This window comes from Aureobasidium subglaciale (assembly GCF_000721755.1).
Source record: "Aureobasidium subglaciale EXF-2481 unplaced genomic scaffold scaffold_12, whole genome shotgun sequence".
Classification (NCBI taxonomy): domain Eukaryota; kingdom Fungi; phylum Ascomycota; class Dothideomycetes; order Dothideales; family Saccotheciaceae; genus Aureobasidium; species Aureobasidium subglaciale.
The window spans coordinates 354,336-366,750 of record NW_013566983.1 but is presented as its reverse complement, the minus strand read 5'-3'; the positions used below and the strand labels follow the sequence as shown (position 1 = coordinate 366,750).

At 50.7% G+C, this 12,415-nt stretch overlaps 5 protein-coding genes across 5 annotated transcripts; 1 reads left to right on the top strand and 4 right to left on the bottom strand.

Moving 5' to 3' along the window:
* Window positions 1-446: 446 nt before the first annotated feature.
* Window positions 447-2,248, bottom strand: AUEXF2481DRAFT_30088 (uncharacterized protein; the record flags this gene model as incomplete). Its single annotated transcript, XM_013487688.1, has 2 exons — window positions 447-1,350; window positions 1,635-2,248. 2 exons carry the CDS (start codon window positions 2,246-2,248, stop codon window positions 447-449), a joined length of 1,518 nt encoding a protein of 505 aa, XP_013343142.1.
* A 560-nt stretch (window positions 2,249-2,808) lies between these two features.
* AUEXF2481DRAFT_66065 (uncharacterized protein) lies at window positions 2,809-3,861 on the top strand (the record flags this gene model as incomplete). The annotated part of the gene is made up of 2 exons (XM_013487792.1): window positions 2,809-3,006; window positions 3,079-3,861. The coding sequence occupies 2 exons, from the start codon at window positions 2,809-2,811 to the stop codon at window positions 3,859-3,861; spliced, it is 981 nt and encodes a 326-aa protein (XP_013343246.1).
* Window positions 3,862-4,350: 489 nt separating this feature from the next.
* AUEXF2481DRAFT_5606 (uncharacterized protein) lies at window positions 4,351-5,748 on the bottom strand (the record flags this gene model as incomplete). The annotated part of the gene is made up of 1 exon (XM_013487631.1): window positions 4,351-5,748. The coding sequence occupies one exon, from the start codon at window positions 5,746-5,748 to the stop codon at window positions 4,351-4,353; it is 1,398 nt and encodes a 465-aa protein (XP_013343085.1).
* A 581-nt stretch (window positions 5,749-6,329) lies between these two features.
* On the bottom strand, window positions 6,330-8,522 carry AUEXF2481DRAFT_40653 (uncharacterized protein). Its single transcript, XM_013487745.1, has one exon. It carries the CDS (start codon window positions 8,135-8,137, stop codon window positions 6,518-6,520), a length of 1,620 nt encoding a protein of 539 aa, XP_013343199.1. The 5' UTR covers window positions 8,138-8,522; the 3' UTR covers window positions 6,330-6,517.
* Window positions 8,523-9,377: 855 nt separating this feature from the next.
* Window positions 9,378-11,929, bottom strand: AUEXF2481DRAFT_253986 (uncharacterized protein). Its single transcript, XM_013487870.1, has 3 exons — window positions 10,484-11,929; window positions 9,677-10,431; window positions 9,378-9,588 (listed from the first exon to the last, which is right to left on the bottom strand). Exons 1-3 carry the CDS (start codon window positions 11,554-11,556, stop codon window positions 9,539-9,541), a joined length of 1,878 nt encoding a protein of 625 aa, XP_013343324.1. The 5' UTR covers window positions 11,557-11,929; the 3' UTR covers window positions 9,378-9,538.
* Between the last annotated feature and the right edge of the window lie 486 nt (window positions 11,930-12,415).

The window sequence follows — 12,415 nt, the reverse complement described above, 5'->3', positions numbered from 1 at the left end:
AGGGCCTCAATCAAGACTCTTCGTGGTTGGTTTCAGCAGATACTTCCTGGAGCGACTCGAAGATGATCAACGTCCGACCTCTGAAGTTACCGGAGCGGTTCAAACCTCTAAGGCGACAACAGTCATTGCGGCAGACTTGAAGCCATGTCCGCAAATGAGAGCAGGACCGGTCTTTTTTATGTCAAAGAGTGGATGACATGAACTGAGATCGTAACATGAAGCTGAACATTGGCCCGAATTGCCGCCACTCGGCCACTTGAATGTTTGAGCAGTCCCTGCTACAGATTCATCTGACAATGAAAGATCTACAAGGCTTTCTTGTCTTTCCGGGTCCCGCTGTGCATAAGGCACTGACACTTTGACCTCATGTATTTGCTCGCCATGTCGACTGAGTGGTATCAAAGCGGCCGCATAGATTCCTGCTCCATGTTTCCGAGTCTCCGAGCCTAGGGTGGTGACGTATCGTCGTCTTCTGGTTTTGTCTTGGCCGTTCCTGGTTCTCGTCCGGCGAGTGTGCCGCTCTTGTCTTGCTTCAGAACTGCATCGAGCTGTTCCAGATTACCACAACCCTTGAAGTCTCTCGGCAAACCTCCATCTGGCCTTTTCATGAAGCAGCTGTGACAATTGTAGGTGTCTCCAGATTTCCACCACAACTTTCGACCACCATTTCGTACGTAACCGCATCCTTGACAATACTGTTCCACCCTCTCGTGATACACCATTGGCTGATACGGTTGCCAGACTGCGAGTGTTCTAGACTCTGGCTTGCGGAGAACCCAGCGATATATCAGATACCTCTCTCTGACCAAGGGTGTTGCTCTTTCCGATCGCATTACTTCAAGGCGATGCTTCCTCCTTTCTGTATCGGAATGCCACCGATCCCGCTCCTTTTTGGTGACCAGTGCTCGCCTTTCGGGATCTGTGTAATAGTATTGGCGTTCATATGATCTTTTTCTCACACGCCAGTCTGGATCATTGACGTCTTCTCGCGCTCTCCGCTCGCGCTGATACTGTCTTGTAGCCTCTCGTTTCTCTTCCTCCCTTTCAGAGAAGTTGGCTGAGACGCCTTGATTCGTTTGCTCTTGCGCCTCCAGTGTTCTCGAAAGGGTCCAAGCAGAGCGGTAAGTGGAAAAGTGACGAGAACCATTTGGCATTGTTGATGATGACCTTGATGGCTGGCCAGAAAGCCTTCGAGTGTGCAAAGTCTGCGTCGCTTTGCTTTCGAGTTCTTCCTTTCGCGCGGCGATTTCCCTGATAGTGTTGCAGCCTTCGTAGCCTTCCGGCATGCCTCCTTCGCTGCCTTTCATGTAGCAGACGTGGCATGTGAAGCTCTCGGGATCCATCTTCCACCTAGAACAAGCAGTAAAATCAGCATTATCTCTATGCAAGAAATGACAAGCTTCCATGCTTCTGTCGCAGTCAGATAGCACTGCGTCTGACCAACCTCGCTGGGGAAGCATTTTACAGATACGACACATCCCGTCACGCTAAGGATGCTCTTTAAATCCGCAGGGCCCTCCCTCAAGGGGGTTGTGCAGCGAGATGGCTATCGTAATGTGAAGCAGATTCAGGATGCAGAGGCCAAGGTAGAAAGATGAAAAGCGTAGTCATATCGACTACTGCAGGGTACATACCATAGCCGAAGGCCTCCATATTTCTTCTTGCCGCACGAGTGACACCTGTGTTCCACCTTTTGGGGATACCAAATCGGTTGGTAAGGAGCGAAATCCACTTCTTCACGGAACCAAGTATATGCCTTGATCCACTCGTAGATCCGTTCTTTTAGCAAGTATGCGGGATCATTGGCCCTGCGCAATCTCGCCCGGTCCTTCGCATGTCGCTTTACCACTTCCCACCACTCTCTGTCGGCACGTATCTTGGATAGCATGTATCGTTGCCGTTGTCTGTTGGCAAATTCAGGATCCGTAGCATATCTGTGTCTGTTTGTGTTGCGTAGCCGTTCGGCAAATTCGTGGTCCGTAGCATATTTACGTCTTTGCCGTTCCAAATGCCTGTAGTACCGTTCAGGGCGAATCTTGACTGGAGAGTCGCTATCAGATGAGTCTATGTGCTGTCGAGCCTCTGGATTGGTTTTCCTATCAGAAAATGGACGTCGAATTGAAGTCGGAAATTGTGACACATGAGGTGTAGGATGAGGACCTCCAAGACGCGTGGATGATATCGGCCTCCATGTTATAGGAGACCCTAAAGTCAGCCGTCCGATTGTCTTGAGCAATAGGGTGACCATGGCCTCGAGCAATGGTTCCGGGGCAAACCAAACCGCGTTTTGCGACGATGCATGTACGTGGATTAGATATATCACGGAAATAAGCGACAAACAGGGCGATGATGGTGATAGCCGCGTCTGGGATTGTTGCCAAGCCTAGCCGGGCAAAACGGACTAATTAGCACACATTCCAGGGGTGGACAAAATTAATGCTAATTACACCCATTTCTCCATGACCACTCGGGTCAGCAAAAGCATCGGCTTTGTCAGTCAAAGTCCGAGGCCCTCTGTCATGCCCATCATAGTAGATGTAGAACAGACAAATACAGACTAAGTTCGTTTTTCCTTTCTTGTCTTTGCAATACAAAGTGGCACATGTTTCTTCGTCGCTCTTTGCCTTTCTCTACCGTTCTTTCCTCTTATAAGAAGCGTGCGTCGCCATCCTCATGAGACTGCTCATCCCCATCTTAATTTGTATTGCAGCTATCGCATACAACCAACGACAATACATCCTACCATACCTAGCTTCGAAGGACCTCGCTACAACTGCCACGACCAACACACAAACAACAAACACAACAATGCCTTCTGCTCAATCGACCTTCAAGGGCCTTCCTGTCATTCCGCCCAATGACCCCTCCCTTACCGCAACCACCACAACCCCACGCAAGATCCGCAAGGTCTTTGAAGCCATTGATCAAGCCGAAGGAGCTGGCGCAAGAGTCAGGAGATCAGTCGGAACCCGAGAATTGAAGAACTTCACCCCCTTCCTCATGCTCGTACGTTGCCCCTCTTTGCATAGACATCACAACAGGCAAGACGACCAGAAGCTAACATAGCTCTGCTTACAGGACCACTTCACCATTGCCCCCGGGGCCGGTTTCCCAGACCATCCCCACCGCGGCCAAGAAACAATAACCTACCTCCTCAGCGGCGCCGTCGACCACGAAGACTTTGCCGGAAACAAAGGCACAATCCACGCTGGTGACCTCCAATTCATGACCGCCGGCCGTGGCATCGTGCACGCGGAAATGCCCGCCCAAAACCCCGACGGCTCTGCAAACATTGGAATGCAACTCTGGGTAGACCTCCCCGAACAGTTGAAAGATTGCGAACCTCGTTACCGTGATTTACGCTCGAATGAGATTCCGGTTGCAAAGTCGGAGGATGGAAAGGTGGAGGTCAAGGTGATCAGTGGAAGGGCGTATGGGGTTGATTCGTTGCAGGAGTTGGCTTATACGCCTGTGTGGTTGTTGGATGTCAGGGTGCAGCCTGGTGGCACTTTCAACACTCCTTTGCCGCATAAGTGGAATGCTTTCATCTACACCTTGTCCTCGAGCATCAACCTCTCTTCTGGAACCGATTCTCGCACCATCCCGCAGTATCACAATGCTGTCTTGGAGCAAGAAGGCGATAGCATTGTTGCGAGCGTTCCAGCCACGGCGGACAAGGAGAGCAGATTCATTCTTGTCGCTGGTCTCCCTTTGAAGCAGGCGATTGTACAATACGGACCTTTCGTTCAGACGAGCACAGAGGGTATCTACAAGGCTATGGCTGATTACCAGGGCTACGCCAATGGCTTCGAGAGAGCCGAGAACTGGGAGAGCGAGATTGGAAAGAGTATGGTGCATTGAGAGGTCAATGGTCGAAGAGTTGGACGCATAAGTGGTGTTTTTGGTTCTATCTAGTTATCGTTATACACTCAAGCTGTACCGTTTCTTCATATTGTGGATTCCCAATAGGGCCGTTCTCGAGTCGTGAACTTCTCACCACTTTCGTGGTCAATCAAGCTATTAGTAAGACAAAAAGATCATTGTCGACATCAGGAAATATCACCCTGCTCAATCTTTCGTCCAAACTGTGCTTGAGACTTGGAAGCCTGTCAAAGTCCCGTGATCCTGTAGATGTCATGATCTTTCGACCGCAGCAGTGTCTGTGGAAGTCGGGGCTTGGATCAGAGTATCTCCAGGATGCTACTCTGAAGCAGGAGCAGAATCAGTCAAGACTCGTATAACGCGTGCTATAAGTTGTCCTTGGACGAAAAGCACATGACATGGACGTGAGGTATAGTATGATGATGAAAGTAAAGTATGTTTTTCGAGGGTTCCAGCATCACAATTCATTCAACCTCGCGCATCTTCCCACACCTCCTCAACAAAATTAGCAAACCTCGAGTCTCCCAGATTCAGATGTTCCAATGAATCAGCATGCCAATGTATCGCTCCGCCAATCATAATCGCCAGTTCTTCAGTCACAACTTCGGGCTGTACCGCATTCAAGATCAAGGTCTTGAGATTTGGAAATAGTGGTCCGTCGACTTTGACAAGGGTTTCGAGATTGCAAGCTGCATTGTAGAGATTGAGGTAGTCGAGCTTTGGACAGTTATAGCTGAGACTGACGAGGAATTCCATGGGGCAGGACACTAAACATGCTTCCAAGTCGAGATGGTGGATTGAGGGCAGGCTGGAGCAAAAGTAGTCGAATTCGGAGGGTGTGAAGCTGGTTGGGTGTAGGTGGCTATCGCTGCTAAAGACGAGGCTTTCGAGGTGTTGTAGTGATGTCAGGGCGAGCATATCGTCGACCGCGAAAGGGAGTTCTCCAGTGATTTGAACCACGAGTGTAGTCAAATTCTTCATCGAAGCCACGTTTCTAAGGAAGGAAGAGTCCGCTCCGTGGACGCTCAATGAGAGTTCCTGGACATTTGAAAAGAGACGTGCTGCGGTACTGACTGTACTAGTATCCGCATACAAGGTAAGATTGCGCAGAGCTTGGAACGGATGCGAGTTGTACAAGTTGACAAAGCTAAATATAACTGATGAAGCCGGGGGACTGATGAGCTGCATGATTCTGAGTTTCTGTAACTTGGAGAGTTGGAGAAGCGGATTCATCGAGATGAGACGGCCAAAATCATTGAAGCGCAGAGAGACCTCTTCGAGATTCTTGGATGCAGCGAACAGGTCAGATAATACCTGTACGGACAAATGAGTCCCTGGCGAAGCAAACAACACAGCTTTCAGATGTGGGCAGTTTCTCGTAACGTGAGCCACGAAGTCATCGTTGAGATAGTCTCCTTCATCATGCACGGTAAGCGTCTCGAGAGCAGGCTGGAGATACAATGCGATCGAGCCTGCCTGTTGATCGTGTATCTCGCAAGTAAGAGCCAGCTCAAGATTCTTCACCAGCGGGAAGTTGACGCCTTTGAAGGAAGTATGCATGCTGGCGGCACGTCGTTCGTTTATCTTCAGAATTCTCATCCTGGACGCGTAGTGTTGACGTCTGGACTGAGGGATACTAGTCAAGATACGGGTGATATCCTCATGGAAGGGATAAGATGGTTGACCCCAGAGGACGGACGTCGCAACCGCGAACCAAGTATGATTGACACAAGCAGCGATTGCTAGGCTCTCACCCTTGTGGTTGGATTCCTCGTGAAGAAACGTATCGAAAATCAACAACAGAAGATCCGGATCTTGGAGAACGCGCTGCATGGTAGTCAAGTTGTGATCTTTCGGAAAGGTCATGGCGATGGTAGAAGTGCATCAACGATAATCACAGCGGTGGATGACAGTATGCTGTATCTTTCCCTGGAGTGTGTCAAGAGATGACCAGTTCGTAAAGTAAGATGTGGTCAGATGAACAAGAATGAGTAGAGAGCATAGGAAATATCAAGCAGAAAGTGAAACGATCAAGAGAAGAATGGGGTGACAAAGAAGCACGCTCGCGCGGCGCACTTGAGCTACTCTGCCACCTTGATCAGCTCTTGCGATCCTCATCTAAGCGAGTCTGATCGGCAGGCAGACTGGGGTAGGAGCTCGTATCCTTCGCCATGTCAAACCAGCCAGTCGGTATCTCAGTCGGAGTCGCCGAAGCGCAGGATTATGTGGAGGTCGAGCTGGCGAAGATAAGCGACGTTGCCAGCAAAGTCACGATCTAGTATATCCTCTGACATAATTATGCACACTACATGATAGTGTGTTAGTCGCAGTGGTTTAGTGGTAAAATTCGTGCTTGCCATGCACGAGCCCCGTGTTCGATTCACGGCTGCGACAGCTTTTTGTCTTCTTGACATACATTCAAAGACAGCGATTTGTTTTTGCCGCTGTTGGCTAGAGCAAGCAGCACACGACTTTGAAGGTTTCATCGGATTCTCTGAGATAACAACTCCACTGAACAAACTGTCCACCCTCTTCCTAAACTCCTATGACAATCGAGAGCTGGAGAACAAGACCAGCTCGTTCACTCTCCACCTATTCTAAGATCAAGAACATCAACATTTGATCTGAGACTCAACTAAACAAACCCACCCCCATAATAGACACTAGCACTCCTAGCACCTACATTCTCATCCTCTCCTCTAGTCTCCCATCCAACCCCCACACCCCCCGAAGCCACAACAGCTTCCCCCATCGCAACCCCGAACTTTCCAAGCCTCTCCATCCCCCCATCCACAGCATGCTGCAAACTCCTAGCGCCAGAAAGTCTGCGAACCCTTTCCTTGACACTGACTTGTTGTGCTTTAATCGCTCCAGTAGTGATGGCTGTATTGATCTTATCGTTCAAATCAGCATGGAAGGAAGAGATTGACGATGGGGTGTCAAGTGCTGTGTATGTAGTCGCCGGTACCACTTTTGGCGGTGTGTGGGGGTAGATTTTCATTTCTGTTTCCTCGACACCAGAGACTTCGATACGGGGGGGTCGAGGTGGGTATGTTGAATCTTTGGTCAGAGTGGTTGGGTGGCGCTTCGTGTTTATGACGAGGGGAGGAGGGAGCAAGTGTGGTTTTGTGGTGCTGCGGCGGCGGTCTGTGAAGGAAGGGCAACCGAATTGTATGCCTTCGAGACTAGAGTCTGAGGAAGAGGAGAACCAGGATGTTGCTTGAGGACGTCTTGGTATGAATGCTGTAGACTGGAGGTCTCTTGCAGGTTCGGGCATGAGAAGGTGTGTTGATAGTGAGGCAGCAGCGGGTTTGAGGTCCAAGGAACTCTTGTTCTCATGGCTTCTGGATGCAAAAGTATGGAGGTGTAGAGAGCTGTGTGGAGGTGCTGAGATACCAGTGTGTCTGATCAAAGGTCTTGCATCCAGTCGTACCCCATCGACTGTCCTGGGCACTTGCAGCATTTCCGGAGCTTGGACCGCCGGTTCCTCCTTCTTCCAAGGATTGTCAGCAACTGCTTCTTCCAGAGAAATGTAAGTGTTTCGAGCCAGGTTCTGCTCAGGAGTCTTTGGCTCTGTCTGCGGCAACGTCTTCCACTGTTGTAAGTTCTTGTTCGCAACAGTCCTCTGCAATGGAATCCCGACCTCAAAATCCAAAGTCGAACCCGAATGGTCCGAATGCAGAAGTCCAGTCCTAGAGGTTGCAGAGGCGGTGTAGAAGCTACTTTCTTTTGACTCTGTCGGACTGACAGGCTCTGAATGTTTCCAAGACTTTTTGTCAGTAGCGGTGTTCTTGTGAGGAGAGAAATAGCGACCAAAGTCTTCAGCTTCGGTGACCTCTGCAGTAAACTCGGCAAGAGCAGCTGTTAGCCGTCGGTTCTCATCAGGGCTGGTGGCATCACTGTCACATCCAGTCTCGAACCCTGTGTCAAAACCAGTTTCGTCAAAGTCAAAGTCGGGCAACTTGCTATCACAACGACTGTGATTGCTACTTTTATCTTTGTAAACTATGTCCCGGTCTTTGTGTCCAGTGCTATTGTGTCCAGGACTCTTGTCAGGACTGGACTCGCGGGTCAAGGGGACACCTTCCTCCCATTCCGAAGGACTGTTGCTTTCATACTCGTCGTTGGAAGTTCCAGAGTCCAGCTTCGGAGGTGAGAGAAGACTGTCGATGCGAGTCTTGCGACATTTGTTGCGGAAGTTTTCGAACGCTGCCGAGAGCGAAGAGCGTCTTCTACCTTTGGCAGGCTCGGTCATAATGGGGGAAGAAGAACGCGTGACCTTCCTTGGAGGAAGAAAGAGAGAGAGAAGAAGGAGTGGACGCTCGCTCGCTGGGAAAAAGCGCTGCTAGATTTCAGGTACCCGCGGATGGTTGGAGGAAAGTACTGTCGCGTCTGCCGTGACCTGTCCTTATATGTCAAGCTCCATGGTCGCAGCTCATCGCTAGGTGGTAGCTGCGACCGACACCTCCGTTTGAGTTGGCAGATCGTAAAGCAGATCGCATCATCTGCCTCTTATCAGTAGATCTGAAGCATCATCGATGCTCAGCCAAGTCTTTTTCTCACAACGAAACAGACCTTACTATCAGCTGCCTTCGCAATTTAGCTCACACTTTGCCCTGGCGATCAACATATGATTCGTGGACGGTCTCAGGTCAGCGAGCAGCGACCGTATGCGCATGTTTGACGTGCACTTGACTTTGAGAGGCATACAGTGGATCAGGTGAGAGTGGTTGGATTGGTCTACATACCTCCGCAGTGGAGTACAAGAAATGAAGTCAATTTGGGTGGAGAGAGGAAACGTCGAACCTTGAGCAGTCTTTGGTTGTGGGAGCTTTCCCCGCCATGAAACCATGATCAATCCAACGCCTTGATAACGTCAAAAGAGAACAAGCAAAGCGTGTAGCAGAAGTGGCCTTCTCTTGTTTTATCTTCTCTTTTCTTCGGTGTGAACATCCTTTTTGGCCCCTTCTTGAGCTGTCCATCCAAATTATTATATAGCTTCGTGACCATCGTGAAAGCACAATCGCGTGCAAGTGTATGAAAAACAAAGGAAGAAAGGCTCAACACGGCAGAAGCGTGGAGTGGGAAAGATGATAAAAGGCAGAATCTTTGAAGTAATTCTAACCGATGATGTAAATGATGGCTCATTGCTGGAGCTCGGGGAAGAATTTCGCGTAAGGGTTCTCCTTATTTTCAGAAGTGTTGCTAACGTTGTTCGTTGCGAATAGTGATTGTTCATCGAATTGGGCTCCAAAACCGTAATCGTTGTTGGCAGGGAACAGAGCGTTGTTGTCGAAGTTCGAAGGAAGATACTGAGACATGTCAAAGTCGTCATTGTCCATGCCCATTTCCATGTCTAGGGTGGCATCACTGGCGATTCCCTGGGTTGTCATAGGCTGGGGGCCGGTGAGCATGGGATCCGCTCCGTTGACCATGAACTGAGGAGGAGAAAACAGCAAGCTTTGATCGCTGATGTAATTGCTCGGACCTGCTTGGTAACCTTGATCGAGCTTGAAACCAGTGTTGGTAGCATGAGGTGGACTATCCTCGGGTGTAGGAGGGTTGAATGCATCATCAAAGGATGTCTCACCTTGCATCAGCGCCGAGTTGGGTGCAGTGTTAGCAGAGGAAGAGTCGTGCGACAGACGACGATCATCTACAAGCGATGGTGTGTATAGAGGGTTGTTGACGACAGGAGTGAAAGCACTGGCCCAATCAAAGTTGAAGTGATCAACGAACTCCGGCTGGAAGTTCATGGTCATGAACTCAGGACTGTCGAAGGGGGTCATGATACCTGTGCCCATGGAAGGTACCGAGTACTCCTGAGGAGATGTGAGGGCAGTGGACTGATCACTCACGGTGTACTGTTCAGTGGGCATGTATGGGGTGTTGGACGCAGAGGCGGAGGCTGAGGAAGTTGAAGGTGAGGATGTACCTGCAACAACACCACCAATGAGCTTGATGGGCTGTTGCAGAGGCTCCTTCTGGCCAGGCTTTGCCTTGGTCTTTCCGTTCTTGACAGTAGTCTTTGAACGAATGTACTCCCAACCATGTGCCTTCTCCATGTGGGACTTGCAATTGCTCAGTCGCTTGGACTGGTATGGGCAATTGTTTACCGTTGACCAGTAGCAAGCGTACATGATGGGAGATTCGGCGTGTTTGTCATTGACGTGGCGCTCACATTCTTTCTCTGTGGGCCAGCCCTCGTCGTGGTACTTGCAGTCAGTGTGAGGACACTTCCAGGGACGCTCATGACTCTTCATGTGCTTTGTACGGTCGCAAGGACGGCGGAAGATTTTGTCACAACCGTCGAAGCCACAGTCGTACGTTTTGATAGGCTCGCCCTTTCTACGACGTGCCATGGACCTCTCAACGTCATCGTCCAAAGAGTCTGCCATGTTGGGACGCTTTGACGAGAGGACGGAGTCGTCTGCAGAAGACGAAAGGACAGCACCATTGAGAAGAGAGATCTCTTTACCAGCACGGTGGCGAACGAGTTGGGCAGGGGTGTTGTGAGTCACACCTCCCCGCAGTCTCAGGACTTCGTCACTAAGTCACATGTTAGCGTATAGTCTAAATTTGGTACCTTGGGAGAACTTACGAGGTAACATCCATCTCGTCGAGTTCTTCTCCGCGTTCCTTCTTTGCACGGGTTGATGCCACGATTTGAGCGTATCTGCGGATCTGACCGACCAAGTCAATAAAGTAGTTGTTGGAGTAAGGGCGATCCGACGGCGAGCAATGATCTGATTCGTGAACAATGTCGACAGTCGTGTGAAGGCAGTCGATGTAGGTTTCGCAAAAGTTGAGATAAGCAGAAGGAGAACGAGAGTAATCCTGAGAAATAGCACGAAAATAAGCAAGTGAGCGGGCAGAAAGGCCGCAGCGAATACTTACGGGAGCCAAGAAGATCAAGGTCTTCTCGAGGTCACGAAGAGTGGTGATTTCGCGAGAGCCGATGCGTCGAGGGACACCTCTGACAAGGGGGTGGAAATCCTTGAGAGCCTGTTGTCTGAGAATAGGCTTCACGATGTGCTTGTGGATCTGCTCACACGCGAACTCGCTTAGGTGTTCGTCTGCGTATGAGCTGGAAGTCGAAGAGGGGGATCTCTTCAGTGCGGAGCCTGATTTCAGGCAACGATTAGCGCTGCCTACAATGGGGACGAAAGGGAAGTGAACGACAATACCTTTGGACGAAGCCTTGGTTTTCTTGTTGTCGAATTCGTCAGAATCGGCGATGCTAGAACCCAGACCACTGTCATAAGCATTGTTGGGGCTATCACGACGTTCTTCAGCAATGTCTCCCAGTCCAGTGTTTCCGATAACGCAGCGGGGGTTGGGCAAGGCTTCAGGCTCGGCTAGCAGTTTTCCGAGAGCAGCAGCGGAGTTGTTGTCGGCAATGACTTGGTCGACCTTGGCGAGGAGGTCGGCAGCTCTTCTTTCTCCGGCACCGATGAGCAGGTCTTCGAGGGCTTTGGGACTTGTGACGGAGCGAGTAGTCATAGACCGGGCGGAAGCGTCGAGGGGATTGAAGAGTTCAGACTTGTTTGAGGATGGCGAGTGGAAGGTGGTTCCCTTTTGAATCGACAGGCCGACGAACGAGTCGATCAGGGCTGCAGTGGTTGAGGGACTGCCCTGACGGCGGCGGGGGTGGGTGGTGGTTTTGGAAGGCATGTTGGAAGGAAGCTGCAGCACAGCTAGGTGGACTGAGGACGTGTGTTGGCCGAGTCAAACAGGGCTAGGATGGAGTTGATTGGTCGCAAGACAAGGCCAGTGCGGGTGAGTCACGTCCGAATAGCTGCGACAGCTCTGAATGGTCGACCCAAGTCGGGCGCGGGTCAAAGACGACGGCAATGCGACTCCTAGCGTGGGCAGCAGGAGCTTGACCGGTGATGGCGGCGGTGTCGAGATGCGGACAAGTCGGGGATGGGGTCGAGAAGCGAGTATGGAGTAAAACAGACGTCGAAGGGTCGCGCGGAGAACGGACAGATGAATAGTTTGCAAGGCCAAGCAAGGATTACGATGTTTGAGCGAAGGCCACGTTGTGCAGGTGGAAAAAAGGTGCGGCAGCGGTCGTGGTGGTTCCTTGGTCCCTGAGGTCGTCGTATGCTGGATGGCTGCCTAAAGGTGAATCGTACTCCGCCTCGCCTTCCTTCCTCATGTAAGCACGCGTCCACGTGCACACTTTCTCACTAATCAACCTTTTCAAGATCAAGTCCCTTACACCATGTGGTTATCTTGTCCTCGCGAGTCAAGATATCGATTGTATTCACTACTATCATCAGTCACACGCCTGCCCACACTCGGTGTTCGCAGTCGCATCTCAACTCATCGTCAGGGTCCGTGGACCGCGGTCGCTCCAGACCGTTGTGCAAGGTCGGATCTCGGCAAAGACTAGCCACCGTCGGGCTGTGTTAAACTTCATCCTTCAGGAAAATGGTCTCTTCCATTGGTGTCGTCCTGCTTCCTTTGCGGGAGGATCAGGCATCGAGTTTCATGAGTCGCCCATGGACTTACTGAGCCATTGGAATGA